Source organism: Excalfactoria chinensis, chromosome 1 (assembly GCF_039878825.1).
Source record: "Excalfactoria chinensis isolate bCotChi1 chromosome 1, bCotChi1.hap2, whole genome shotgun sequence".
NCBI lineage: Eukaryota > Metazoa > Chordata > Aves > Galliformes > Phasianidae > Excalfactoria > Excalfactoria chinensis.
This window is the reverse complement of record NC_092825.1, coordinates 57,765,202-57,792,730: the sequence shown is the minus strand read 5'-3', so window position 1 is coordinate 57,792,730 and position 27,529 is coordinate 57,765,202. Positions and strand designations below refer to the sequence as shown.

Sequence of the window (27,529 nt, the reverse complement as noted above, 5' to 3'; positions counted from 1 at the left end):
CTCTCTCTTAAGCGTAAAAAACAAATCACTTTAAAAGGTAAGCCTAGCTTTAATGTTCTCCCAAAATATTACATAATAATAGAAGCAAGGAAACATTTTGGTAGCATCTCTTTTTATATGTGCTATGCAGACGTGTTGCCATGGGTGTGCCAGTAGGCAACCCTGTTCTCTGCCAGTGCACAACAGAACTGGCACCACTACACCTGGAGGACTTGTGTCTTCATGCCTATGCTGCCCAGCAGATTCACAGCCCTTCTCACGGGTCAAAAGGCCCTGGTCTAAGTGACTCTGGCATTGCAAGCTGAAACTGCACTTGGGAGGAACTGGCCTCCCATCACAAGGCATCACATCAAAGGAGAGCTGCGGGCACTATCGTTGTGCTTCTCAGAGCTGAGGCAATGCTCAGAGATCAGTGCTTAAGTAGGGTGTGTTTCTTCTAGGGGTGGTTATGGTGTCTGCAGTGTTACATCTACTCATGTGGAAATGGAAAGAATGCTCTGGCTTTCCCACTTAGAAGGAAACACTGGCTCTTTATAGAAGACAGGTGGCACAGTCTGAATTAACAAACAGACAGAAAGCATTATGATGGCAAACAAATGAAATAAAACCAAATAACTTTCTTGGCACATGTCCCCTGTACACTCCAGCCACTTTTCCAGGCTTTTACACAATATCTAGCGGTTAAATACATTGATAGTTTTCTCTGGAAAAGGGAGGAGGACTTTTTTATCACAAGGCAAGAGCCCACGAACCCTTTCTCCATGTGACTCACTGTGGAGGCATGCAAATTCTGGCTATTCACAGTTAAATTTTCCAGAGTCTGCTCATTCAAGTGAAGACTGAGCCCTAGTTCTACTAGCTTTAACCTTGCTTTGGTTTCCATTTTATGGCTGCTTACCTGTGTTAGGAAGAAATAAAGAAATAAAGAAACTCCTTCTCCCAGCTCATAGAGGCTGAATTCCTGACTCTACTGTTTGTTCCCCTGTTCTTTCTTTAAGGAATGCTGTGAACAGGTTATGACCTTTTGTATCCTAGTGCAAAAAATAGATTTCAACAGTCGTTTAAGCAGAGCTAAGAAAGAAGAGGGAATGGTAACCCTGCAGGAGAGGTCTGACAGTGGGTAATTCGACAGGAAGGCACGAGCATGCTGTGATCATTGTATTATACAATGGGTTTTTATCACTGTTATTCTGGGATTTACAATGGCTGATCATGATTCTTTTTGTCCCTTCCGGTAGGTGTCCTGTTGGCCACAGAAATCTGTTTTGCTTATCTTTGAGGCTGGTTATATTTAGACTTCAGAGCTGGCATGCTCATGACATGGCCCAGTCCCAAAGCCACCTGCTTTCTGCACTGCAACTGGGGCTGAGACAGACTGCATGCTTGATGGTCTGTGCATCCATCAGTCCTTTGTGTGGGGTATAAGAAGTGCCTACACCGCCCTGGCAAGGAGTCAGGGCATGGCCAAGATACATTTGTGGACCAAAGTTCATGCACATCTGGGACCTATGGTTTAGATGTAGCTAAAGTATAACTTCGAGGAGGGGAGTTCCCTTTGATGGGAGCAATATTATAGTAACATCTGCCCACTGTCTGCTGCACAAGAGGTTTTTCAGAGCATGACATCCAGTGAACTTTATTTCACAGTTTCTTCTAGAAACTACTTCATCTGACTGTAGTTAATGTAGTTAAACAAAAGCTGAATGGAAGTGAATGTCCATATAAGCAGCTGGTTCTGGACAACCTTGTGACAGATACTTGAGAAATGCCCTTTAGTTGCTGGAAGGTATTTTTCCTTGAGATGTTCTGCGTTTGTGTCAGCTGATGAAAATCCTGCCTGTATTTCTGTAGCCACAGGTGATTAGGAATTGCTCCTGCTGTGTAATTCAAACCTACCAGGTTTCTCCCAGGACAGGTCAAGTGAGCAGAGAGAGACCTTTGCATGTTTGATTGTATATGACTGAACAAGATCTGCTTCATTTGTGCTTTATCAGGGCTATAAAACTTGGGTCTGTGTAGACAGCATAAAGTGAACTTAAACTACAAGTCAGGTTCCACGTTGCTGTTTCCTGAATTGCAAAAGGCAGCATTCTCTCAGTTACAGTGAACTTTGGGTAGGCGCAGACTTCTTGGAGACAAAGAATAGGAACCTCCAAACAATGCAAGTGGCTGAGACTCCAGCGGCATTAAAAGGTTTGTTAATTTTTCCCCATAACCCTGCCATTACCTTTTTTATTGTAATTACTATCAAAGTTTCGGTTTGTTCCGGTGTCAGCAGTTGCTTAGCTTACTTTGCAGCAGAGTGTACTAAGGCCTCATTCATTCACTTTATAACTTATATATTACCAACCAGTTGGAAAATGATGACAGATTAGCATCCTGTTCTGCTCCGTTTAGGAGCTGATGTTCAGTGACTTGCAATAACCGCGTGTTTGCGTAGTGCCTTTAACTCCAAAATATTTTAGTTTTACATGACTTACGGGTGGTCATTTCTATCAGCTTTGAAGTGCAGCAACTTCAGGGTTGGAATGTGGCAGTCAGTTAACCAGCACATGCTATAAAATAGCGCATTGTGTGAATATCTTATCCATATGAAACTGCAAACAGAATTAAAGTGGGCAGGTATTTGATTCAGAAACCAGGCTACTACCCCTCAGCCTTACTCTCACTACACATGATATTCAATGGCCACAAAAACAAGTTCTATGTTTTACCTCTGTTTTGTAGAACAGCCTTTCCTCATCCAGGCTCCTGCTGTGCCCCCAAACCACCACTATTTGTCAGAAAAAGGAGGTATTCTGTTCTTTGTTTTATGTAGGAGACTGGAGATTACAATGAAGTAACTTGAAGGCTGAAGAACAGGTCATTGGCAGAGCTCAGAATGAAGCTCAGCTCCCTTTCCCCACATGCCTCTACAACTTTGTGTACCTAACAAGACACAGCTTTAAATACATCATTTTTGAACTTTCACAGTGAAGAAGCAGTTCTGCTACTTTACTGTTTTTCTTTGGCTTTGCATCAAACTGAACTTGCCACGTTCCGACTTATTTTATAATTAATGTCACACTGAGGGGGCTGGTTCTCTGATGTGTGGGCACCATAGACATGAAGTTTTAAGCTAGTGCATAGTGGAGTCACATTTTTGGACACAAAACTATCATATAGATGAGAAGGCTGAAACCTAGTCTGGTAAAAAAAAAAAGAGAAGAATAAAGAGGGAGGGAAAGAATAGTCACTTCTCTCCCATCTCTATGGTCCCAGTCCAGTCCAGTAGGAACTACTGGCTCCACGCAGGCTGTCCAGAGTTCTGGGACAAATAGCCAAAATCATCGTATTTCCATCCAGACAAAATTTTGGGTGGAAAGAGAAGGATGTACCCAGGGACACCTAAATGAATAGCAGCCCCTAACAATGCCAACTTTTCCTCTCCTGAAGTTGTTTACACCCACAGAATTAACTGTGGTGCCAAACGGCGAGGAGAGCTGGGACTCCCTTAAATGTGTGGTCTTTATTGGGAAGGCCAAGTGAAATCATTTGGAATTATTAGACATGTTAACAATGCCTGAGGGTGCCGTATACAAATAGCTGACACCTTCAAGGACTGATGCAATGAGGATGGACAAGAACACGAAGTGAGGACGGTGGGAGGAATGGTCTTTTTAGATGTATCCAAGGTAGAACAAGTTTTATTACTGGGCTAGAAACATATAGTATCCCAGGAGTGAATAGCTCACACATTTGATCTGATCTTGGGCTCAGTCCAGCTCCCACTGAAGTTTAATGGGAGTTGGATCAGGCCATTGCACTCACATTTTTTCCATGCATGGAAAACTATTTCCGTTACTTTGAATCACAATACCACTGGCTTTGGATTTTATATAATAAAATAAATCTAGGCCACTGTTTATATTCCAAGAAACTGCATTCTGGGATGCCAGCAAATATATGGCCTGTCGGAGTAAAAAAAATAAAATTAAAAACTGGACACGTTGGTTTAAAAAAACAACGGCTCCTAATTATGAAACATAATTTTTCTTCCTTCTGCTTTTCTGGAGTCCTCAAATATTTGAAGTATGAAAGGTACATAGAAATTCTTCTCTGGTGGTTGAAATGGCGGGATCTGTAAAAGTGCAATGCTTTATAAGAAACAGAGGTTTAATAAAAAAACAACAATAATCTTCGCGACTGCCTCTTTGTTTATTGGCATATTTTGTGCATTTTTTTAAATATACAAGTTAAAAACCCCCTTGGAATGCCTGTAAGAAAGAGGATGTATATTAACAAAGCCTTGTATTTTCGGGACTGGCCTCTCCTGATTGTTCTCTGACTGCAAACGAGCTCTGCAGATGCCAGGAGGCACAGGAAACGTCTTGTGCTAGAAACGGCATTTGTTCCCTGCTTTATGAATTGGACTCCAAAGCGGTAAGACTGGGTAGCAGGCATCGGTGACTGCTTCTGCCCTGGTATAATTTTATTATATGCTTATATAACAATAAAAAGTGCACAAAAAATTTTGAGCGGAGAACAAAGTCTGGGAGCAGACTTACCTGTGTTTAGCTTATGCTGGGGAAGAGCAAGGCCCCCAGTCTGTGAAATACAAAGTAGCAAAATAAAGAGCCCCAAAATGTAATAAAACAAAACCACACATATACACAAGCAACAGAGGGAAAGAGATTTAATTGAGGGGTGTTTAATATTAAAGAGAAACTATACATCTGAGACGGTGGTGAGGAGGATTCAACAGAGCCAAGCAAGGTGACCACCTGCACCCACTCCAAAGAGGAAAGATGGCAGCAGCATCAGGAGCGCTTATGCAGTGGTGTACGCAAAACTTCTGGCAGAATATGAAGTATGTCTCCTTTGCAAACGTCCCTGGCATTGGCAACTTTTCTTCTACAATGACAAGTTTCAGCATGGGATTAAAAGGAGAAGTTCTTCTCTCTCTTGTATGCTGCCACGTAGACTGAGCTGGACAGCCTTCCCCTGTGTCCTGGCGGCACGGAGGAGCTGGGTGCTGGCTTCACTTGGACTCCCAGCCACAGGTCTCACTTTCCCTCCTCACAGCGGCATGCAGACCTTCCGCTGTCATGCTGTGGGCTTTGCAGCATCCAGGAACGCTTTACACGACTGTGGAGTTTAAGCTGTGTTCTTGTGCACGAGCCTTGGTAACTTTCCCTTTCGTGTGACAAAACCCTTTAGAGAGATCAAGATTTGGTTCCAAAATCCCCACTGGTGTTTAGTGGGGTGACAGGGCTTGACACTTGGGACAACCAGGACTCTGCCACGCCTGGCTGTGATTTCAGATGTCCAGGAACAATGCAAAACGCTGAGATGCAATGCTGAAACAGAAGGGAGCACCTACCCTTCTCCTTGCTGCCGATTCGGTTTCTGTTGTGAAATGGTCTATGTGTGTGGGTGTGTGTATGTGCGTGTGTGCGTGCGGGGGGTTCACTCTGTCAGCACCTCTGTGGCATCTTCACCCTGCGTGGAGCCTCCGAGGGGAGATGCACACACAAACTCCCCGGCAGAAGGGGAGAGATGACAATGCAGCCAGCTTGACGGGGGAAATCTCAAAACCAAAATGTCTCTTAAATAAGCTTCTTTAATTATTATCATCATCTGTTTATTTATACAAATATAAAATATATTTATATAGATTTATATAATATAGATTTGTTGCTTTGGCGGCTCTTTTTCATTTACAGACGTACTGGTCAACGATCTCTGTGCACTTTTTACACTTGACGTAACAGCACCAATGGAACTTGCAGTGGCAACGCTCCACCTGAACGCTCTTGAACTGGTCGTAGCCCCGTCCACAGCACATCAGCTCACACCCATCCATGCCCTCTGAGGTCTTGTTGCACAGGCGGCCCTGTGTGCCCAGCGAGCCGGTGGTCTCATTGCGCAGGCAATAGTCCGGGCTGGGGTCGACGTAGACCAGGTCCTCCTGTGTGGGCATGTTGAAGCGGTTGTTCACAAGCTCCAGCTTGCCTTTGCGACTGATCCGCATGGCGGCCGCGCTGTCGTACTTCTCCTTCAGCAGGTCGCCCACCTTACGGAAGTCTGCCAGCTGCAGCCAGCACGTCTTGAGGCTGCAGGAGCCTGACACGCCGTGGCACTTGCAGGCCACATCCGCCAGCTTGTACACGGCCTGCGGGGAAAGGAGCATGGTCAGCAATGCAGCATTCTCACTAACCCAGCAGCTGGCATTTGGTATAATGAATCCACAACCACATTTTCGTAACAGCTTTGATCATACCCCCTTTTCTGCTGTTTCATCCTTCAGAACAGATAAAAATCTCCTCTTCTTCCAACTGCAAGCCGATTCCCTAAATATTTCTGGTCACACTGCTGCTAAGCATGGCTTCCCTCACCCCACCTTCTTTTCCTCCAGCAGGCTGCTGACTTGATGGCACGGTCAGGAACAAGAAAGACCATGAGGAAGAGCCCTATCCTTGTACTTCTGGAAATTCCCCATGCCCCATGGACCACCCTACTGCATATTTTTCCCTTCACAGTTGATACAAGGGAACACCTGGAAACCTGCTCATTTCCTGCCAACTAAAACAGGAACTGATGCTATCGCTCTAGGAATAGACCTGCGTCCTTTTGGAATAAATATATGAACCCATGCCTTTCCCTTCTCTCTCTGCCGAGGATCTCGTTCCCTGCAGTCTCCAGAGGGATCTCAGAGAACAAGGAGCGGAGATGGTAGCCACGGTGTGGAAGGTGAACACCTTCAAACTGTCAGAGCCGTCCACATCTCTTCCATGCATTACCAGTCTCCCAGAACAGCAGATAAGTAAGCCCTAGCTGCAAATTTGCGCCATCTCGTGTCCATATACTCCACTGCACTAAAATCACTGGCGCAAAGCAGAAGGACATACGCTTCAAAAAGCAAACACGCTTTCTAGTATTGTCTTCTCTGAGATACTGAGTTCCCTTTTCAGAAGTCTAAGAGAGGCTTAAGTTGCATCACGTCCCTGAAAGTACAGCACCTTGTACTGCAAGGAAGGACACCAAAATGAACAAATGGTCAGGAGAATGTATGCCAATGGGTGTAAAACCCTCAATAGAGCAAGTACAGCCCTCACTCTCCTCCTCCCTGCACTAGCTGGGAGGAGAGAGAGAAACTGAACAACATTTTAGAATAACATAGCTCAAAACCAATGAAAACAAAACAAGACAAAAACAAGCCTTCAAGTGCAGGTCGGGTTTGTTCTTTCCATTAATTTCAGATGCAGGTACCAAACTGCTGGCTATGTGAGACCCTGTCAGCGCTAACAGGAACTCAGAGTTTACAAAGTGAAGGGCTGGCATCCGCGTTCAGTCAGAGCTACCAAGTGTACAGCATTTGACTTGCAGAGCTCTTTGCGTTTTACATATGAGGCTGACATCTGCTCTCTCATGGCCATCTTGCCTCTTGCACGTTCGCAAGGCATTGCCTCTGCCAAATCCCACATGCCAAACAGAGCTATTTGGCATCGGCTGCAGAATTACCACCAGCTGCAGCTGGGGTGGGGAGATCAAGGAACGTGAGAAAAAATAGGATGTTTTGAAGAAGTCAGCGATACATCTTCCAGACAGGCTTTCTGCTGAAGAAAGCAGACCAAGTCTGAGGTTCCTTTCCTGCCTCACTCATTGACAAAGAAAGTTTCTCAGCTCTCCACATTCGCTTGCCAAGAAACAAGCGATTAAGGCGATCCAGCAAACAAAGCCTTCTGCGTATGACTGCACTGCGGACTAGCAGGGAGAGGTCAGAGTTCTCCTAAAGCAAGTGTCGGCTCCTGCTCTAACAAACACCTAGTGCTTCTCACAGCTAGCAAAGATTCAATTGGGTTTAATGGCTAAATCACACGGAGGCCAACTCAGCTCCCAAGAAATCAATGGGCTGAGTCCTGAAAACAGAGGAGCTTTAGTTCTGCTCCTTGGAGCTCAATTTGTGGAGGCGAGTGCTCACAGTGCAGGGTACCAGCTACAGGCTGGGAGTTAAGCGGTCGTCTTGGCTTGAAGGGTAAGTGTAGAGGACCAACCACACTGCTACTTAAGGACTCCTGCTGCACAACAACCAGACAGAGCTACAGCTGAATTTTCCAAGCTCCAAACACTTACTATATCCTCACTACATTGCCAGTTCTGCTCATTATGAGCTTTAGTTAGCACTTTTTGGTTATGGTTCCGCCAAATCCCAGGCCACTCGTGCCTCCTTTGCCCTTGCATACGTTTTTATAAAGTATTATGATTCTTCCTAATCCTAGGCTTTGTTCCTTTAGAAAAACACTGCAACCCGATCTCTCTCAGCGAATGTCATGGGGCTGAGTTCACTCCGACTTGGCTTTAAGCAACTGATGCTCAAAACATCTGGCCCGTGTGGGTGATGGCCATGCGGGGGGAATGTGAGCGCTACCAGTTACCACAGGTAAGCATGGCGCCGCTCAGCCCCCACCAGCGACATCCTGCTGAGGTAACCCCGGCTTCAGCCTCTAACTCCCCTTTCCCCTTGGCTGCCTGGATGGGGAGAACATAGAGGAAATTGGAGGGCTCCTTTCTGACTGGGCGAGGGTCAAGGTAAAGAATAACAGACCCCATGTACACTTCTGAAAGCAGGGTCTGATTGATGGCCACACCACTTAAGCAGGTTGAAAACGTGTTTAATGGAAAGGCTTAAGGCCCCTTCCCATAAGCCCAAGTTCTCTTCCAATTCTTTTCTTGCAAGAATGGGAACAGGAAGAGAATTAATGGGGAATTCCTATGTGGTCAATTAGCCAGACCCCCTTCCAGGCTCTCCTGGCACTGGCTTGAGTGACTGATGACTGAGGCCTGCCATATGCCGACTGGGTAAATAGTGCAGAAGGACTGACCACTACAGCCCGCCAGACAAGGGCGACAGATAAGGAATGGGAGAAAGAAGAGAGGGTAATGGAGACCAACTGGAAAAAAGAGACAGATGGAAGGAAAGAGCATATTGAGATAACAGCCAAAGACAAACAAACAAGGGCAATAAAGCCAGGAGCATTACCACACGGACTGTGACGTGGAGTGAAGGGGTGATGGGGTCAGAAGTGCCTTGAAAGATAAAAGGACTCTGCTTCCTTCCTGGCCCCTTCAGCTCCTCATGAGAAGTGCTGAGAGCAGGGACAATCCTCCCTCCTGCCCTCAGAGCTCCACAGGGTATTAGAAGACAGTCTCACCTAGAAGAAACTGAGTGGGAACACCTGCCAAAAACCTGCCTGGAAATCAGAAACATCATCCATTCAAACACAGGCTGGGAAGCGGGAGCAAGGCTGCACAAGGGACAGCAGTTGGTGGTCACTTAGCAGTGCTCACCGCCACATCCCCTTCCACTACTCCTTTCCTGCAGCAGCATTTTCAGGAATATGGAGTTACATATGCACCTTCTTCTTTGCAAAACCAGAATCTCAGAAGTGAAAACATTCAGGAATGCAGGACTAGCTGGGACCTCCTTGGTTATTAAGTACAATCTCTTGCTATTGTAGGCACTACTTCAAGTAACGCTTTTCTTAAATGTATTGAGTGCCCTTTTTAAAGCCATTAGGTTTTCAGGCACCATTATTCTGATCACTATTCCAATGATAAAATATCTTTTTCTAATTTCCAGCCTAAGCGTATTCACTTTATGCCCATTTGCTCTTGTGCCAAATTGGCCTTTTGCTTAAAAAGTACTTTTCCTTCGCTATTATTTCTCCCACTAACGTAGACATCAGTCATATCCTCTCTCAGCTTTCACTCTGCTAGGCTAAACATGGCAAGCTGTTCCAGCCTGCTTTCTTAAGAAAAGATTCCTATCCCATGGGTCAAGCACAACAACCCTTCTCTAGTCTGGGGTCATTTTACTTGGGAATATGAGAGCACACAATATTTTGGGGCCTTACAAGAGCTTAATACAATGGCATTACTATTCCCCCATGTTTTACAAAAAGACTTTCCTTCTTATGTTGCAGGGTACTTGCCACCTTAGGAGACACACTGCATCTGCTGTCACCTACAGCTGACAGCTGCACACAACTCCTTTCTAGTTTCCTAATGAGCAAAAATGTTTTTCATGCAGGACCTTGAAATGGTTGTTTCAATGCAGTTTTGTTCAATGTGAAATTAGTTTCTTCTCCGTATTCGTAATATCTGCCACCTCTGCATAATCAGCAAATTTCATCACCCCACTCCTAACTCTTGTGCCAAGGTTAAGAAGCGAAATATTAAGTGTTGGTCTTGAGGCAAGTCCTTGAAGAAGTCTGCTAATTAAGCCTTCCCAAGATCAATATGCATCTTTTCTCACAACTTACTGACACCCTGTCTTGAATCAGTTTCTTATCCATCTCACAGTCACTGTATCCTTTATCTTTTCCAATCTAACCAAGTGTTTTCATGTGGGAAATATATGAATTATGTCACAGAAGTTTAGCTAAGTCATTTAGCTATCATTTACCTATTGAATCTATTTTGCCTTTCAGTAAATCAATGATATTCTAAATGACTGCATGATCAATATTCAAGAAATGTGAGATGTCCTCCTGTAAACACTACCAAGGTCACTCTGCCTGTGCTACCAGGTGCCAGCTCTTTCAGAATGCCAGGGCACTAAAAGGACTCTCCATGTGTCTTGAGGGCCTTAAGTTTCCCAATTTTTGCTTCCACTTTGGTAGTGATCACTTTTGGTTCCCTTTGCTGCCACTTCAACATGTTAACATTTCCAAGACCTGTGAGGAAAGGCTGCCTTGTACTGGCCAGACAACACCAAAACTCATAGCAAAGTCACTTCAGAGTTAGCTCAGGCTAGATCCATTCATATTCACCTCCTTTCCTGATCCCAGCATCTACACTCCTCACTACCCCTTCATCTATCCAATCCACCCTGACACTCCAGTCCCATTTACTCTAAAGCCCTCCATTCTCCCAGCCCTTTGCTACTACTGCTTGACTCCCATGTGAATCACAGAATCTTAGGGGTTGGAAAAGACCTCTGGAGATCATCCAGCCCATTCAACCCAATCCCAAACACCTCTCTGTCAGCAGCCTCCTGAACAATCCCACCCATCCTGAGTCTGCTGGCTCTGAATGTCAGTACTTGCCGTTCAGCCCCTCTTCCCCTGCCTATCTGAGAAGAGCTGCCTCCTCCTGCCTTTCTCACTTCTATGGGGTGCCAGGAGCATCGCCAATGCCTTTCCCCAGGGCACTCTGCCTGGCTGCCCCCAGAAAGCACAGTCTCAGGAGGATTTACAATTCTACATTGAGAACACTGACTTCTCTAGGCAGAAGTACTGAGGACAGAAAAAGACCTCTCTGTCATGCAGCAGACATACAGTAGCCCTTACCAAGAGCAATGCCTCGTTCTGACTCAAAGCTCCAGGTAAAACACTCACTTACTCTGGGGAGCAAAACTACTCTGTCTTTAAACTCAGCCCCATCCTCACTAAACAGCAGCTCCTTTCTTCCAATCTCTTTCAATCTACTAAGATTCAAAAAAAAAAAAAGAGTAACTTATGCTGTTTCTGTTACTACCGTTTGCAAGGTCTGACTCAGCTTGACTTTTCACTGTTCTCACAGTTCATCTTTACACTTCTTGACCTCTAAGACAGAGTTTTTTGTTATTTATTTGCTATCAGTTCTTTTTTTCCATTCTTCGTAGGCTCTCGGTCTATTCCTAACAGCTTCTTTCTGGTAGTAATTCATTCAGTGAGGTCTGGATATTCTTCCTACAAGCTTTTTCCTCTTGCTTGGCATGCAGAACTGTAATGGCTTTAGCATCTTTGACTTGAAAAAGTTCCAGACCTCCTCCACACCAAGTTCCTCGGCTGAGTTTACTAACTGGCTCCCTTACTTTATCAGTTTGTTCTTTGAAATCCACGAACTTAATTACACACCGGTTTATACTTCCATTCAATTTAATCTAAACGACTTGTGTTCACCTAATCTAAGGTTATTTTCTGTGGCCATCTGTTCTACAGAGTCTACCAGAAACAACCTTGAAATAACATTGTCTTTTGCCGGGCCCTCAGGAAAGCTTTTGTCTAAGTCCTGAGCTAACTGGAGACAAAGAAATTGCCTCGGGGGTCTTGTCTGCAGAAGAGCAAGCACTGCAGCACTCCAAGCACAGTTCAAACAACTTAGTGCACTTGTAGTAGGAAGCACAGAACTGGTTTTAGCTGTATCCCTAAGGAAGACACAAATTTCCTCCATCAAAAACCATGCCATCATTCGAAATCGCAACTCAGTTTTGATGCAACATGCATCACATGCAACAGCAATAGTAAGTCGTGGTGATGTTTTAGCCACGCTGCAAACTGTCTTTTAACTTGATCTTCGAATTCAGATGTTACTGAAGCTCAGCCATCCCTCAAACGACCATTTTCTATCCCTGGTTCTCTCAAGGCAACAGGACAAGCTGTTAAAAAGGCTGGTAACATACACTCCCTGTTATACAAAGGACTCTTATTTGTAGTAATCCAAATTTGTGACTCCAGACATACAAGATGTTCAAACTATGTAATGCAGTGAAGACGTCACTTTTACATCGCTATTCCATGAGGGATGCTTGTCCTTTCTAAGTAGATGCAGATTCTCCACCCTCCCAAGCAAAACAAATGAAAATTTAAAGCAAAACAACTCAAACAAAAACCCACTGAGTCCCAGAGCTCTCAGCTGGAAAGTGTCAGTGTTCCTCTTACCCTGCGCCCAGCCTCGTTGTTCTGCAGGTTCATCAGCATGCGAGCCTGCTCCTCGGAACCTCTCACGTAGTTCTTCTCCCTCTCCTTGGCATCCACAAACTCCTTGGCAAAACGGTACCCATACTCCACGTTATCCCCACAGCCGCCCCACAGCCAGTCTCGAGGCAAGTCCTTGGGCCTGGCTGTGCGGCTGCAGCCACAGCTGGACAGCTCTCCTTCGCGGCAGGCACGGCTGATGGCGTTCACCACCCCAGCGGCGCTGACGGCATAGGTGAAAGCAGTCTCTCGGCTACCTGCAGGAGAATGCGAGAAGCAAATTAATGACAGATGAAGCTCTTTTATCAAACAGTGTACAGAATTAACTGTTTGGTCAAGTGTAAAAGAACCGGCTTGCTCTGGTGAAGGGAGAAATGCCCTAACACAGGCTGGCATCCCTTTAGTGTTTTCTCTCCACAGTAACAGCCCCAAATAATTGCCTGCCCAGTGCTGGCAGTTTCTGTGTGACCGGGAGCAAAACCAAACCTGAGTCTGACACTCACCAAGAAAGGGGCTGAGATTTCTGATACAGCCTGGAAGAAAGTGTCTGTCATGAGTATGTAGTGCTGTTCCACAGGGTCTATTATTTTTATTACTCTTATGTTTGCCCAGTTAAGAGCTCTGGAAATGCTAAACCTTACCCAAAAGAAACAGAAACGCCACAGGCAGGGGCTGCTCAGCCTTCTTTCCCTCTCTACTTTAGGTCAACCCTTAGAATCATTTTGAGTTGGAAGGGACCTTTAAAGGCCATCTGGTCCAACCCCCCTGCAGTGAACAGGGACACCCACAGGTACATCAGGTTGCTCAGAGCCCCACCCAGCCTGACCTTGGGTGTCTCCAGGGATGGGGCATCCACCACCTCTCTGGACAACCTGCTCCAGTGCCTCATCACCCTTAGTGTAAAATACTTCTTCCTTATATCCAATCTAAATCTTCCCTCTTTTAGGCAGAAACCATTTCCCCTCGTCCTGTCAGAACAGATTCTGCTGAAGAGTTGGTCCTTTCTTTCTTATAGACCCCTTCAGATATGAAAAAGGCCACTCTCAGGTCACCTTGCAGTCTCCTGTTCTGCAGGCTGAACAGCCCCAGCTCTCTCAGCCTGTCCTTGGAAGGGAAGTGTTCCGTCCCTGGGATCATTTCTATGGCCCTTGATGCTCTGTTTTTAACCTGGAGGAACCAGGTTATTTATTTGCTGAAAATACAGCTGATGCCACCAACCTGCCAAAAGCCATTGAGAACAACCAGCGAGGCTGGGGCTGTGCAAGGGGAGCACTTCGTATCACCAGATACCAGTCTAGAAGTGCTCCACTTCAACTGGGACAAGTGTATTTAAGGAGCACAACCAATTTCATTTTGGTTAAATGTGGTCAGCTGAGACTTGGTTCAAGATAAACTGTAGGAAACCATTTTTCCACAACAATAAACAAAAAGATTCAGTAAAGCCCAGAGAGCTGGTGGATGCCCCATCCCTGGAGATAATCAAGGTCATGCTGAACAGGTCTCTGAGCAACCTGATCTACCTGTGGGTGTCCCTGTTCACTGCAGGGGAGTTGGAACAGGTAGCCTTTAAGTGTCCCTTCCAATGCAAATGATTCTATGATTCTATGCCTTTCTGCTTGCACACTCATGAGACAGCCCTGCTCAGGATGCATCCCAGCAGCTGCTCCAGATCTCCTGCTCTCTGCTACTGGCACAGGTTCACTGCAGCCAGAGCCAGGCACCAGTGCAGCCATAACACTGCAGCATGGGCCAAATGTTGTGAATTGCCATGGCTCTGTAAGGTGGTGGCGGGGGGGAATCCACACCTGTGCTATCATGGAATAAGCAGTCTGATGCTGGTGGGCCATAAATGGTGCACCCCAGCAAGAGCTGACCTTCAGATGCTCCCCAATAAATTAGTATGTTCCCACAGGGCAGGTGCCCCAGGAGCAGTTTGTCACCATGCTCAGCGCCAGCTCCCTCAGCAGGACCCAGCCGATGCCTTTGGTATGCTCTTGTTCCAATTTGCATGTGCCAACACTCTGCAATTAATAGCGGCTTATCACCAGCTTAGTGGTAATGACCCAAGACAAAGGCGAGGCTGTGAATGGCACCCACCTTGTAGAGCAACTTGGGATTCATTTTCTTTTTCCCACTAAATGAAGGCTGTTCACTAAGGGCTCCTGCCATATGCACAAAGAATGATAAAATGCTGCAGGATTCAGCATGCAAGGGAGTCATAAGGAAGAGGACTATGCCCCAAGAACTTTCCCAGACTGAGAGGCAAAGAGGAGTGACTCCCAGTCAAGGTAATTCAGCTGACACCAGCCCGTAGGGCAGTTGTGGTCCTTTTGCAGTAACTAATCCAGCTTTTTACATGGCATGGCTAGTTTTAAAGCAATGGTCCACTGTGCAGCTTTACCACTGTGCCCGTGTGGTGGGAGCCCTGCAGACAGAGCAGCCTTCCTGTTCAGTGCCCTGTGGGAGCCACACTCCTGGTACTGGGAGCGATGGAAACACACACGGGGACAGGACCTCCTGGGGCTGCAGCTTGCTCAGCAGTGGCCGCATGACTGCGGGTGCTTAGGATCCCGAAGGCTGGCTGCAGTTCCTGCGGTGTGGCAGGCTGGCTTTGCACTTTCACTGTCCCTGTTTAAGCACCCACGCGTTTCAGATGGAGCGGCACTCAACTCGTGTGCAGTTCTCACATCCGCAAAAGGAGCCCAGGATAGTGGCAGTTCCTGGATCTGCACAAGAAGTTTGGGATGGTGATGGGAGAGTTTGCAACAAGCAGCAAGAGTTTTTCTTCCTGGCTGTACGTGAAGCAGAACAAACCATGGTGCTAAACTGATGCAAGTTAGATTTGGGAGGCAGAATCAGATGTGTGCATGAAACCCCTTGCTAACAGAAAGCAAATTGATAGCCGGTAGCTGTGAGCTTACACAACCTTCGATTGGTCTCCTATTTCTGCTCTTCTAACATGCTTCCAGACTTGAGAAAACATCAGGATGTCAGCCCATCTTCTCTGAACCTACCTGAGTCCTCACTACATACTACAGCATCACCTCAGTGCTGGGTTCGTCCCTAAACCCGTGTCCTGCGGGTGGGTGCCTGTCATTCTGCTGTTGACATTCTGGGGCTGTGTGGGCCCTACCCCCCCAGCCCGACTTTGCCTGCTGGGCATCAGGCCTCCCGGAGCTGAAAGAGGGAAACAGGAGAACCGACCCCAGCCGGGAGAATGAAGCAAAAGAGAAGGAAGTGTGTTACTCTGACTTTTTCTAATGGAAAAGCTGGAGCTTCAAAAGACTAAAGGGAAAAAAAAAAAAAAAAAAAAAAGCATTTCTCTGAAGTGTTCCTGTCTCTGGGAAAAGTATTTCTCTTTGTTCTTGTCTTTTTATGACTCCTTTTCTCCTTTTTGCATTTGAAAAGGCAGAAGAGATAAGATCTATGGCTCCAAAGAGGACTGACTGTCCTGGAAGTCCCCCTCACCCATTGCTGTTTTCTCTGCGGGAGATGACAGGCTGTGTATTCCTTCCTCCCCCAGGGAAATGCCAACATGGACTTCTTGGGTGCTCTGCTCTCTTCTACATAAACACCGAAATAAGGAATATATCTGTATATAAGGTATGAGTACGTACACATGCCATCTAAAATCTCTCTTGACAGGACAAGAGGCATCTTCAGAAGGATGAATTTTGTACGTCAGCAGATACAGTTGCTGAACAAGCCAGGAATTACATTCAGAAGCTAAGGGTGATTCTCACGATAACAGAAACACTAGGAAGAATCAACATTAAAACGACTTCAGTGCTACCGATTCCCCTGCAAATCCCTGTCTTGCTGAGCTGCACTGCCTTGCTAGCACACACAGAATGAAGGCACAGCGACTGAACACAGACCAAGCGGCTCTCCCACTCCTGCGCTGAGCCAAGCGCTGCGAGGCGAGAAGCAAACCAACCTTCCAGGTTTCTGAGTGAACGCTCTCCTGAATTTCCCCCAGGCTTTGGATTTGGCCAGGGTAGGTTCTCCTCCCCTCAAATAATCTAAGGCAGCTCAGGAAGTCACGTAGCATATGCCATGCCTGCAGCGGTGGGTGGGCAGCCTCGGGTTGCTGGCACACCGCACACCTTCTGGGCCCTCCTTATCTCCTTCCCCCTCTCCACATCTCCCTGGCATGCCTCTGCAGATATTCCAGTCTCCAGACCCTTCTCATTCCATTGGCACCACGTGCAGGGATAGGGCTGTGGTCCAGGATTGGGTTTAGGGGCTGAGAACAGGAGACAGGCACACAGCATGAACCTGGGGAAGAATGGCTTTATAGTTGACGTGACCTGTGAGATTAAGGGGTTTGTTTTCTTATCTTAGCATCTCACTATAAAGTCAGCAGAAGTAAAATCAGAAGGTAGAGCCAAGAGGGAGGAGGAGAGGCAGCATCCCTCTCCACAGCAACTTATCACACACATAGACATCAGCTATGATTCTTCAGAAACCCTCCAGACTGCCTCTGGTGTCCATCTCCTTGCTGTGGAGAACCAACACCACTGCTGAACACACTCCCTTAGAACAGGGATCTAAAGGATAGAAGAGGTCTCTGCTTGGACAGGCTCTTAAATGGTGGGCAGCTACAGACACCAGCTGGTCCCTCCTGGACATTCCCCAGCACAAACCAAACAGCAGCGGGACCACGGGACACAAGCAGTGCATACTCACACCACCTCTGTCCTCATCAAAACCACTCCCACTTTAACCTCTTTCCATACACCCTTGTGGGGTCATTAGGATCTCTCTGGGAACCTGCATGTTTCCTCATTCTCTGGGACATTAAATTACACGGGAGGGAGGGACACCAGACGGGTATTTGCTGTCCATTCCCTCTGGCTGAGTTGCAGTTTTCATACCCCGAAGCACAAGCCCTACTGACAACCTGGGATTGCACACTGCCTCATCTGGACACCACCCTTGCTATCAAACAGCGATTGATGAAGGATGCACAGATGCCTTGGATGCGTGTCAGCAGTTGAAAGTATGTGTCAGGAAACGGCGTTTCCCAAAGGCGCATCCTGGGGAAGAGGGGATTTGTTGGGGTGTGAGCGGGACAGATGGGCAGCAAGGCTGGGCTTGGGAATGGCTCTAATGGGCTGGGTTAGGGACTGACATGGAGGAAAATCCCTGAAATTCTCCAGAGAGACACATAAGAATTTCAGGATTGAATGGAAGCGATCACCCCAGCGCCCCTTTTGCCTTGACATTAAAGCTCTGAAGCTTTCTGAGCGAGCCTATGTCATGGCATTAAGAGATGCTGGGGGCAGCCAAGGCTGCAGGAAACCGTTCTCCCTCCCTTATTAAGTGCTCTCCCTGACCCTAGAGCTGAGAAGTAGCTGGCCCTGGATTCTTCAGCGTCAGCTGTGCGGGTGGGACACAGAACCCCTCCTCACAGAGGCTTGAGTATGTGCATGTGTGTGAGTGTGTGTGAGAGGCTGTTTTAACACCTTTTCTTTATTGTCCTGACTGTCGGACACATCAAACCCAGCCCGGATTTCTCAGTTTCTTGCCATCAGATGATTGCATTTCAAAAGGAGCCGGGACAATGCAGCCAGGTCACACCTCAATTCAAGTGCAGCGATGGCCTGCCAATGCGCCCCGCACAGCCAGCAGGGGCAGGAATTATAAAAATCCCTTCGGTTTACACAGAAAACAGCAGAGAAGGGAGGAGGGGGCCGATCCCAAAGGGGGGGGAGCCCGTATTTCCCGCATCTCAGGGCCACACTCCCTGTCCAAGGGCACTCCAGATGCTGCGAATGATAATGTAGGTCCATTGTTCCCAGCTCCAAACCAGCGCACAAACAAAAGCAGCCCGTGTCCCACCTCCCTGGCTCCAGCGGTGGCTCAGCGTGAGCAGCACCTGCGCACGGGGGAATGGACAAGCTAAGGGCATCCCACCAGGGCACATCGCTTCCATGCATGTTTTTAAAGCAGAACGCAGCTCCTACCTATTTTCATGACCCGGCCGAAGACGGAGGTGTTGTCCACCGTGCTGCAGTTCCACCTGCGCTGCCGGAACTGGTACTGGCATTCCTTGATGGCGCTGCGGGCCCCCTCGCCGATGAACACCATGTGCTCCTGGTACAGCTGGCACAGCTTGCGCTGCCCCGGGGACAGCCCCGGCAGCTGGCTGCACACGGGCTGTGCGCCAATGATGTACATCTCCGGCCTCTGGATGGGGTTCATGGCCAACGACCTGCACGGAGAAACGTCCCACAGAGGTTGCGGTCCCACAAGCGCTGCCAGCCCCGAAGGCTGGATGCGCTTTTCGCCTTCCCCTCCCCACGCTGCCAGATGTGAGTCCGTCCCAGGGCTCGAGCGGTAGGAACCCGGCATGGGAAGGGGGTACGGAGCTCGGCACTTTCTCTGCGGGAGCGGAGCGGGAGCAGCTTCGCACAGCACTCCGGCAGCGGTGCCCTCGGGCCGGGCTGCGCCCGCAGCTCCGGAGAAGGGGCTCCTTCGGTTTCGGACAGGAGACATCACCCGCCTCTCCCCCATCTCTCCTTCATGCAAAGCCCGACCCCGCACTGAAGCCTCCCAGGCCGCCGGCATCCCACTTCCCCAGAACCGGGGAGTTTTGCAGCGAGAGCACCCCGCGATGAGGCACTTCGCCGCCGCCGCCGCGCTCCGCCCGCCCCGGGACGCCCCCGGCCCCGGACAAAGGCTCCGCTCGCAGCCCCGCGCCCCACTCGCTCACTCACTCACTCACCACCAGGAGTTGGCGTCGGCCACCGGCGAGGTGCAGCTGCAGAGAAGCGCGGCGGCGAGCGCCAGCCTCGGCCCCGTCATGGTGGGCTGCGGGCGGCGGCGGCGCTGGGGCAGCCCCCGCGGAGGCGGCCGCCGGCACGGGGCGCCCTGCGGAGGAGGAGAAGAGGAGCTGAGCCCTACGGCGGGGTCTGCGTGCTGCGGGGCGCGGCCAGCGCGGCCCCCGGCCCCCGCCCACCCCACGGACCCTCCCCCGGCCGCGCCCCCCCCGCCCCCGACGGCAGCGGGGAGCCCCCTCCACCCCCGCCTCCGTCCTCCCTGCCGTCCTCCCCCCGCAGCCTCAGAGCCCTCTTTGAAGCGTCTCCCCCCGCCCCTGCGCCGGTGGTCCGCCGGTGCCTCCCGGACGGGCCGGTGCCCGCAGCCCCGCGGCGGCAGGTGTGCGGGAGCCGTCGGGGAGCTTCAAAGAGCCGCGCTCGCCCCGCCGCCTTTGTAATGCGGGGGCCGGCTCGGAAATGTTCCCCCTCCTCTCCGCCTCCCCGAAACGGCCTTCAAACGCGGCCCCGGGCAGGGGGAGGCTCCGCGGCGCTACGGGCCGGGCCGGCACCGGCGCCGGGGCGCTTTATGGGCAGGAAGAGGGAAGGCGGGTCGGGAGGTGGTGAGAGATGAGAGAGCTCTAAAGGTCCAAGGGTCCCAACAGCCCAACGGGGGCAACCCGGCAGCCCCTCAGTGTACCGCCTTCAACCCCGGCAGAAAGCACCCGGACCCACGTGGGTACCAACTTAATAACGCTCCTTATGCCAAATGGAAACCCGCATCACGGCTCGCTCCATCCTCACCACCCCACCCGACCCCGAGCCACACACCACAGACAGAAATGGCCTGGGCATCCCTGGCCATCCCCTCCTGCTGTCCCCAGCCAGGCCCAAGCTGTGCCAAGAGGACCCGGCCTTTTGTTCTGCCTCACGTAAGCGTGTCCCAAGCCATGAAATCACCGGACCCAGCGGCTCAGCCTCACTGAAGTATATCTTATATCAAATTCCTCACGGTGCAATTGCTGTGTTTGTTTGTGGCACGCTCCGCTTCCTGCCCTGTCCAGATGTGCTCTACCTACAGCTGGTGGCCCACCTCACCTGGCAGGCAGATGTGTGGCCGCCAGAGCCGGAATCAGCTTCAAGACAGAAAAGCCTTGTGTGACCCACAGCCTGCGCTCTGCCTGCCCCGGCACAGCGGGATCCGCTGGGTGACTATTCACACTTTCATACCCTTCCTTTCCCTGCTCCCACGGCCCCGAGAACGATGTAGGGATGGCGAGGGCTGTGCGCAGAGCCACGGCTGGGGGCTGCTTCTATAAGGAATAGACAGAATGGAAAGTTTATCTCTGGGAGTCTGGGGAGGAAGGAAGTCGTGTATGGATGAATGGCTTTTCCATGACAAACAATGAGGCTGCACAGACACGGTGTGATGTCACCCCAAGAATTTCCAAGCTGGCTTCAGATATAGAAAATCCTTATGGAAGAGCGCGTGCCACCTTTCCATTTCTATACAACCAGTGGGACCATATAGAAATATAAGAACGATGGCAAAAATTAAAAATAATAATTATAAAAAGATTTAAAAAGCCCTGTGTGTTTCACACACACACACACACACACGGTATAAATGATGCACAGGGAGAGGTGCATCTCTGCACTTTGCCCTCACCGCGTCTCCTTGTGGGTGCTGAGGAAGCTGATGCTGAACTGCAGCACAAGGCTGCCGCTGGCACAAGCGGCTGTGGATGGTGGAGGTACCAGCAGCTTCCACATCAAAAGCTGCAGAGTGTTTGGCTGGCGGCGTGAAGAACACCACCAGTTCCCCTTCCTTGCTGCTATCTGTTGCTACTCACCGTACAGGTCTTTAAAAGGAGCTTTTGTTTCAGTAAATGAAAAGCTTGGGTTAATGCTCTCAAGCTTCTGCTGCCCTAGGCAGCTGCCTAGAATTAGTACCTGCTTGCTTTTGTTCAGTGTTCAAAGGTGACAACTGCACCTGAAGCACGAGTTTGCATGCCAAGTGTTGGAAGTCATGCTGGAAGAGCCCTTTCCTGATGCTTTTCCTGCCACGTGCACTACAGCAAAGATGTGAGGTTCCGAGAAAGAAGGGGAGGTGGTGTCCATGAGATCATTCCCAAAGATTTGGCAGGAGGTGAAAAAGTTGAGCCCCGGCTGGAAGACAGCCCTGATAAGTTGGAAAAGGAGAGCTACTTAAGCAAACTCCTTGTCCTATAGTGACTGCTTTCCATTTGGGATGTCCCCAAGCGTGACACAGATCTTTACTGAGTGCTATAAGCAGAGCTGAAAGAAAGCGTCTCCTTCCGCATGACTTAAATGATCACCATTCCTGCATCTGGTCCAGCTTCTCCCAGTCTGCAGAGGACTGGTCGTGCATTTTTCCTGCTGCGATCACGAGCCTTTTTCAAGTTCCTGTTTATTTCTGAGACTTGACCGTGGTTCAATGTGTGTTTCTAATGCCTTGCAGTATCCAGCGCATCCAGAAACATTCACTGCTCTCTCCCTCTGGACTGACATGAGACACTTACTTGAGATGGGAAAAAATATTCACTTAAGCAGAGTCTCCTCTATTCAAGGAGCCAGCAGAAAGACACAGGGCTCCATTCTTGGGAAGGAGGGTTTCCATGTGTAAATCTGTGCTGTGGGAAGCATCAAAAGATGTACCATACCATACCATACCATACCATACCATACCATACCATACCATACCATACCATACCATACCATACCATACCATACCATACCATACCATACCATACCATACCATACCATACCATACCACATTACTCTACCTTCACTTCCAGCAGCCAGGCTTGTTTTTAACCACAGCTCTTAGCGAGGCTTCAGAAATCTCATCGAAGTTGCATATCTGCCCATTCCACTCCATCAGTTTTGCATAGAATACAGATTGGTCCCTTGCAGCTTTCACCCAGAAATGGCATCATCTTCTCTCATCTTCTTGCAGCCCATACCTGTCTGCGATTCTGCTGCTCCTTGCAGTCCCTCCCTCAGCACTGTGCCACTGTGGTGCCACACTGGTGCCCACATTACCCGACCTAGACGTGCAATTTTATACGTATTCTGGTTATTACTTCACCTGCAGCAGTCACTCCACAGGTCCATCTTACAACAGGTGTAGCACCCCAGTGCCCATCTCTCTCCCCGTGCCATTGCCTTGCCCTTGCGACTTGGCACACATCATCTCTGTCTGCTGGAAGGGTGTATTATTTCTGTTTATGCTCCGCTCGTTTCTTTGGTACTTCTGCGCTCAGTTTGATCTCCTGACATGCTCGTGCGCTACCTTTTCCTGCATCTCATCACCTGCCACCCCGCTGACAGATCCAGATTTCCTTTCACCGCTACCTTGCTCTTTCATTTTTCCATGGCTGCCCTGGCCAAGGGCACTTGGCCTCACTGTCACCAGGCCGTGTCATGCTCATTGCCAAGACATAGCTGCCAGCCTCAGCAGCACGGTGACAGCTGTCCCATGGAGAGCAAGAATGAAGGAACACAGCGAGGAAAGGAGAAGTACTGAAGAGAACAAAAAAGGCCAGACATTAAAAGAAATCTCGATCTCCTAAACTCGTGGCTAAGCACCCTGACACTTAATAGAGGCAGCAGCAAATAGCTGTCCCTGCAGGTACACGCCTGCCTGGAAACCATCCGTGTTTATGATGGGCAGCCCACCTCACCTCCCTGGTGGGACTGAGCATCCACAAGTAGGTATGTGAGCAGGTATCTCAGGCCTGGCAGGACAGCATGGCAAAGTCTTCTGGTGGCACCGGCAAGGTGGTACAGATGGCAGGCCAGTTTGAGGCTACCACTCCACAGAGGCTGCAGAACAGGCCAGGGGAAGGCAGTGGTGAGGTGACTTTAAGTATTTCCCTTCTCACTCTCACCTTGCAAAGCACAAGGCACCCTTAGAATCACAGAATCATGAAGGCTGGAAATGACCATGAAGGTCATCAGATCCAACCGTAGACTCACCCCCACCATGCCCGCTGACCACATCCCTCAGTACCACATCCACATGGTTCTTGGACACCTCCAGGGACAGTGACTCCCCCAGCCTCCCTGGGCAGCAGTATTAAAACAACAACAAAGCACAGAAAAAGCTGAAGCTATATATAAAAAGTCCTGTCGACATCAGATTACACTGACTGAACCAATTCCAGAACTGATTTATCTCCTGTACCACCACGTTTCTATTCAGTGTAACAATATCCTATTAATGCTTCACACAACAGATTTAAGCTAAACCTGTTCAGACTGTTTGGAAATAGACTGCATATACATTTGTAACAAAAAGACGGTGTTACATCTCACCTCTATTTTAGCACCAATAACATGTACAATTCTAACTCCAGGAGAAAAAAAGTGTTGTGCTTAAGATCACTTATAAAATGCTATTCTAACATTCCTTATGGTCTTTAATACAGTTTCCAGATACAAACTTTCAGCAGAATGCTGCTTGTCCAAACTTAATCTGAAAGAGCTCTATCAGTATGTTGGTGTTGTGCAGGTTAGTCATCCCTTAAACCAAAAGCAAAGCCTTCAAAGTTAAGATCTGCATCTTCAAAGTTAAGATCTGATTTAACTGAACAGTGCAACTTAATCGTTCATTTACTTTCTTTTCCTTTAATTAGGTAATAGGAAGAAGGGGCTGTGTGACATTTCAGGGATGAACCATACAATCTTATGAATACATTTTCCAAGCATCCTAAAAGCTGTTTGCTTTATTTGGGTCCCTACACTGTCTGCAAACTCACTGGGCAAAAAGCTGTGACTCTTTCTCTAATTTCCAGACTAAAAGTGTTCGCGGTCAGCTCACACCCATTTGGTTGTGTTGCCAGCTCATCCCTTAAAGCCCTGCACGCCAAGCCTGAGGCTGCAGCCAGCAACGGGGGCCACGCATACCTCTGCCTCCCACCCTAGGAGCTCATAGCAGCCCTATGCTGCAGGACATTGCCTTTCCAAGGTGATGATGTAAGCAGAAGTCAGCACATCGACACCGATACACACAGATCCAGTCCCACGCTCTCGCCTCCCCAGTTCTGCAAGCTTGCCCTGTCTCTCAGCAGAAATAAAGCAGAACTGGAAAGATCCCCAGGTCACTGGTGTGATCCAAAAGCGATTCCAAGAAAAGCTCTTTTTCTGCCTCTCTCCTCACCACAAACTGCAATGTGGCTGCTTGCTGATGGTGCAGGCACTATTAGAGTGGAGCTCCATCTCTCCTCCCGCAGCTCTGCCAGCCCAGCAGGACTAATGAAAGCAACAACTTGCTTTGCATCTGGAGAGGCAGTGCAAGGTTCCACGGGCTGCTCTCCACTCACCCTGAGGGCTGCAGAGCACACCCTGCCCGTTGCACATCCTGCATTGCACTGGGGGGGCTCTATCCTGCCAGCAGCCAAGCTTCCCCTTTCCTGCTTTTGTGTCCCCCTCTCTCCCTCAAAAACTAAATACAATAGAATGTAACCATCACAATCAAAACTCCAAGGGTTTAATCATCTGGAAAATGTAGGTGCTTATCTAACACATCTGCTCAGAAAGTGCTGCTCGAGCCCGATGTATGCAGCGTGCAGTGGGCAACCTGGCCTTCAGCCAGAGATGAAGGAGGGCTGGACCACTTCTTTAGACACAGTGTGGGTTGATGTCAACCGTGAGCGATGACACAACTGCAGCATCAGATGGTGTGTTACTGTCACCAGCTCTAGGGATCGTAATGGTAAAAGGAAACTAACTATGGACAAGTTCTCATTCATGGTCAAAATCCACACGTGTATATAGCTATGCAGCAATCTATCAGAGGGCAGGGGGCTTGCCCTAGTATGGGTCTTCAGAAGCAGCCATGGCTGGGAAGGAGGCTCAAGTCCTCTTGCATGACCAAACCTTACCCTGGGCACAGGACTCCCCTCCCTGGTCACACTCTGCACCACACCTTTATGCTGTCTGTGTTTTTGGCACTTAATGTGCACCGCAGTGGCATTTCCAGCAGGGAGCCTGGGCACACAGCCCTGGCCATGGTGTCTCCATCTGGAGTGAGCCGAGGCTGTGACCTTCTGTCTGGTGACTACAGCAAGTGTTGGGTCAGGACCTTGTTTGGCTGGCACAGCTGCTGATTTGCTCTGCCACCTCATTTGGGTTCTAACTATCTGGGAGACTGGAATTTAGTCTCTTTATTCACCCAATTAATTTCAGGACCAGTATCGTGACATTGCCTGTGGATGCCATGATAGAGCCTTTGCAGGCTCCAGTTCCTTTACAGATTCCTCAGTGACGCTGTGTACAGTTATTAACTCCATATTCACAGTGACACCTCAGGCAGAGTGACCCAATGCAAGAAGACAGTCCATAGGTGACAGCTTTTTCCAAAGAAAGAGACGTGTTTGTTCTTCCCTTGAAGCTAATGGAAAATCATGTACCCTTTTAAGTGAGGTTAGGCCTTCTAATTGCCACTCAAATAGAGAAAATTAAAACTTCCTATCCGATGCTGCCATGCAAAAGGATATTGGCAGTACTGGAAATGCGTGGATGTGGCACTGAGGGATGTGGTCAGTGGACATGGTGGTGTTGGGTTGGGGTGGGACTAAATGCCCTTAGAGGACTTCTCCAACCTTAGTGATTCTATGATTCATGATTCTATGATCTCAGCTTTGACGAACAAATTTCAGCCATTTAGTGAAGCGTGTCCTGCAAAAATACTGTAATTGTAGGGAAAGCGAGGACTGCTTGCCTTGCAGGTGAGGAAAGCACGTTGTGTTGCATAGGAGGGTGCTATGAATGCTGCCTTGTATGCTTGTTTGTTTCTGTAGAGCACAAAAAGCCGGTGAGTGAGGATATAGGCACCCACCCCTGGGGTGGGCACTGTGTAGGAGGAGGGAAGGAATTGTCCAAGTCTCTATTTTGCAGGGAAAGCAAGAGATCCTGGTAAGGATTTATGCTGTTGCAGCAAAATAACTTCCTCACTTGGAGCAGAAGCCAGATCTCTGATTGTCTTTCCATCACTAGTGCTGACAGGGTGTGCACAGCTCTTCGGTCAGGCCTGGTGCCATGCTGTACCAGGAGACTCATCACCAGCAGACAATCATCAGCACTCCCAGCTCCTCTTCCACCAGCCCTTGTTTTTCCAGTACTCACTGCCTCTCATAGCCTATTTTGAAAGCTTTACACGAGTGGCCCTCATACTGCTAAACAAAGAGCAAAAGCACTGTCATTTACGACATGGATGTGTCTGAAAATACAGCGGTGTTCACATTCACAAATACGTCCTAGAGAAGGCATGCATACAAGATGTCTGAAAAGGAATTTGTGCGTGGTGCATAGCAATTATAATATGTTTTCATTTATTCAGTGTCTCCTCCACACACAAGGGAGTATAACAGAATGCAACTAAACTCGCATATCCTTGCAAATAAGAGCATTTCATACAAAGGTTAAACAAAAAAATCTGTTTAATGTCACTTTGGGGATTAGAGAATAAGGAGTAAAACAAACACACAGAACAAACTTTGAGGGGTTGCTTCAGGAAAAGCACGTGTGTGAGCGTGTGCCATCACATCTGCATATTCAATACGTCTTGCTGGGACAGCTAGGGGAAAATAGGAAGCTGGAAATTTTCAGTGTGGGAATTAGATGGAAGAATGTGAACCACGCGAAACAAAACACGGCGGGGCTGCCAGCTGACTTGCTAAAAAGCCAATGCTCTCTAGGATCCAATGAAACCCAGCAAGGCAGTGTCCCGCAGCAGGCCTGGGCCTGAGGCCTGGGCCCAACAGGAGCTGGGAAGCACTGGGGCCTGGACTGCTGGGTACCGCACGTCAGGCAGCAGAAACACAAGCACCTAACGAGGCAGCAGCACACCTCTCACCAGGCCTTTGGATCCAGGTTTTGCCATTGATGAAAGAGGGCTAGAACTCCCTCGGAGCAACCAGAACCTCTGCACGGCTCATGGTATAATCGCTTACATAGAGCTCTTGACTCTGCCAAACGACACGCACTGCAGACGCAGAGGAGTATTATTTAGTTACCTGCCGC

The 27,529-nt window shown here is 48.7% G+C and overlaps 1 protein-coding gene across 1 annotated transcript in view; it reads right to left on the bottom strand.

Annotated features, from left to right (window-relative positions):
- Nucleotides 1-4,709: 4,709 nt before the first annotated feature.
- Nucleotides 4,710-27,529, bottom strand: part of WNT5B (Wnt family member 5B) — a 62,462-nt gene continuing 39,642 nt past the window's right edge. Inside the window, exons 2-5 of the mRNA XM_072343240.1 lie at nt 19,453-19,598; nt 18,692-18,939; nt 12,687-12,979; nt 4,710-6,154 (exon numbers count right to left, since the gene is read on the bottom strand). Coding sequence (XP_072199341.1) covers nt 5,696-6,154; nt 12,687-12,979; nt 18,692-18,939; nt 19,453-19,598 — 1,146 coding nt within the window. The 3' untranslated portion in view covers nt 4,710-5,695. The remainder of the gene's footprint in view (nt 6,155-12,686; nt 12,980-18,691; nt 18,940-19,452; nt 19,599-27,529) is intronic.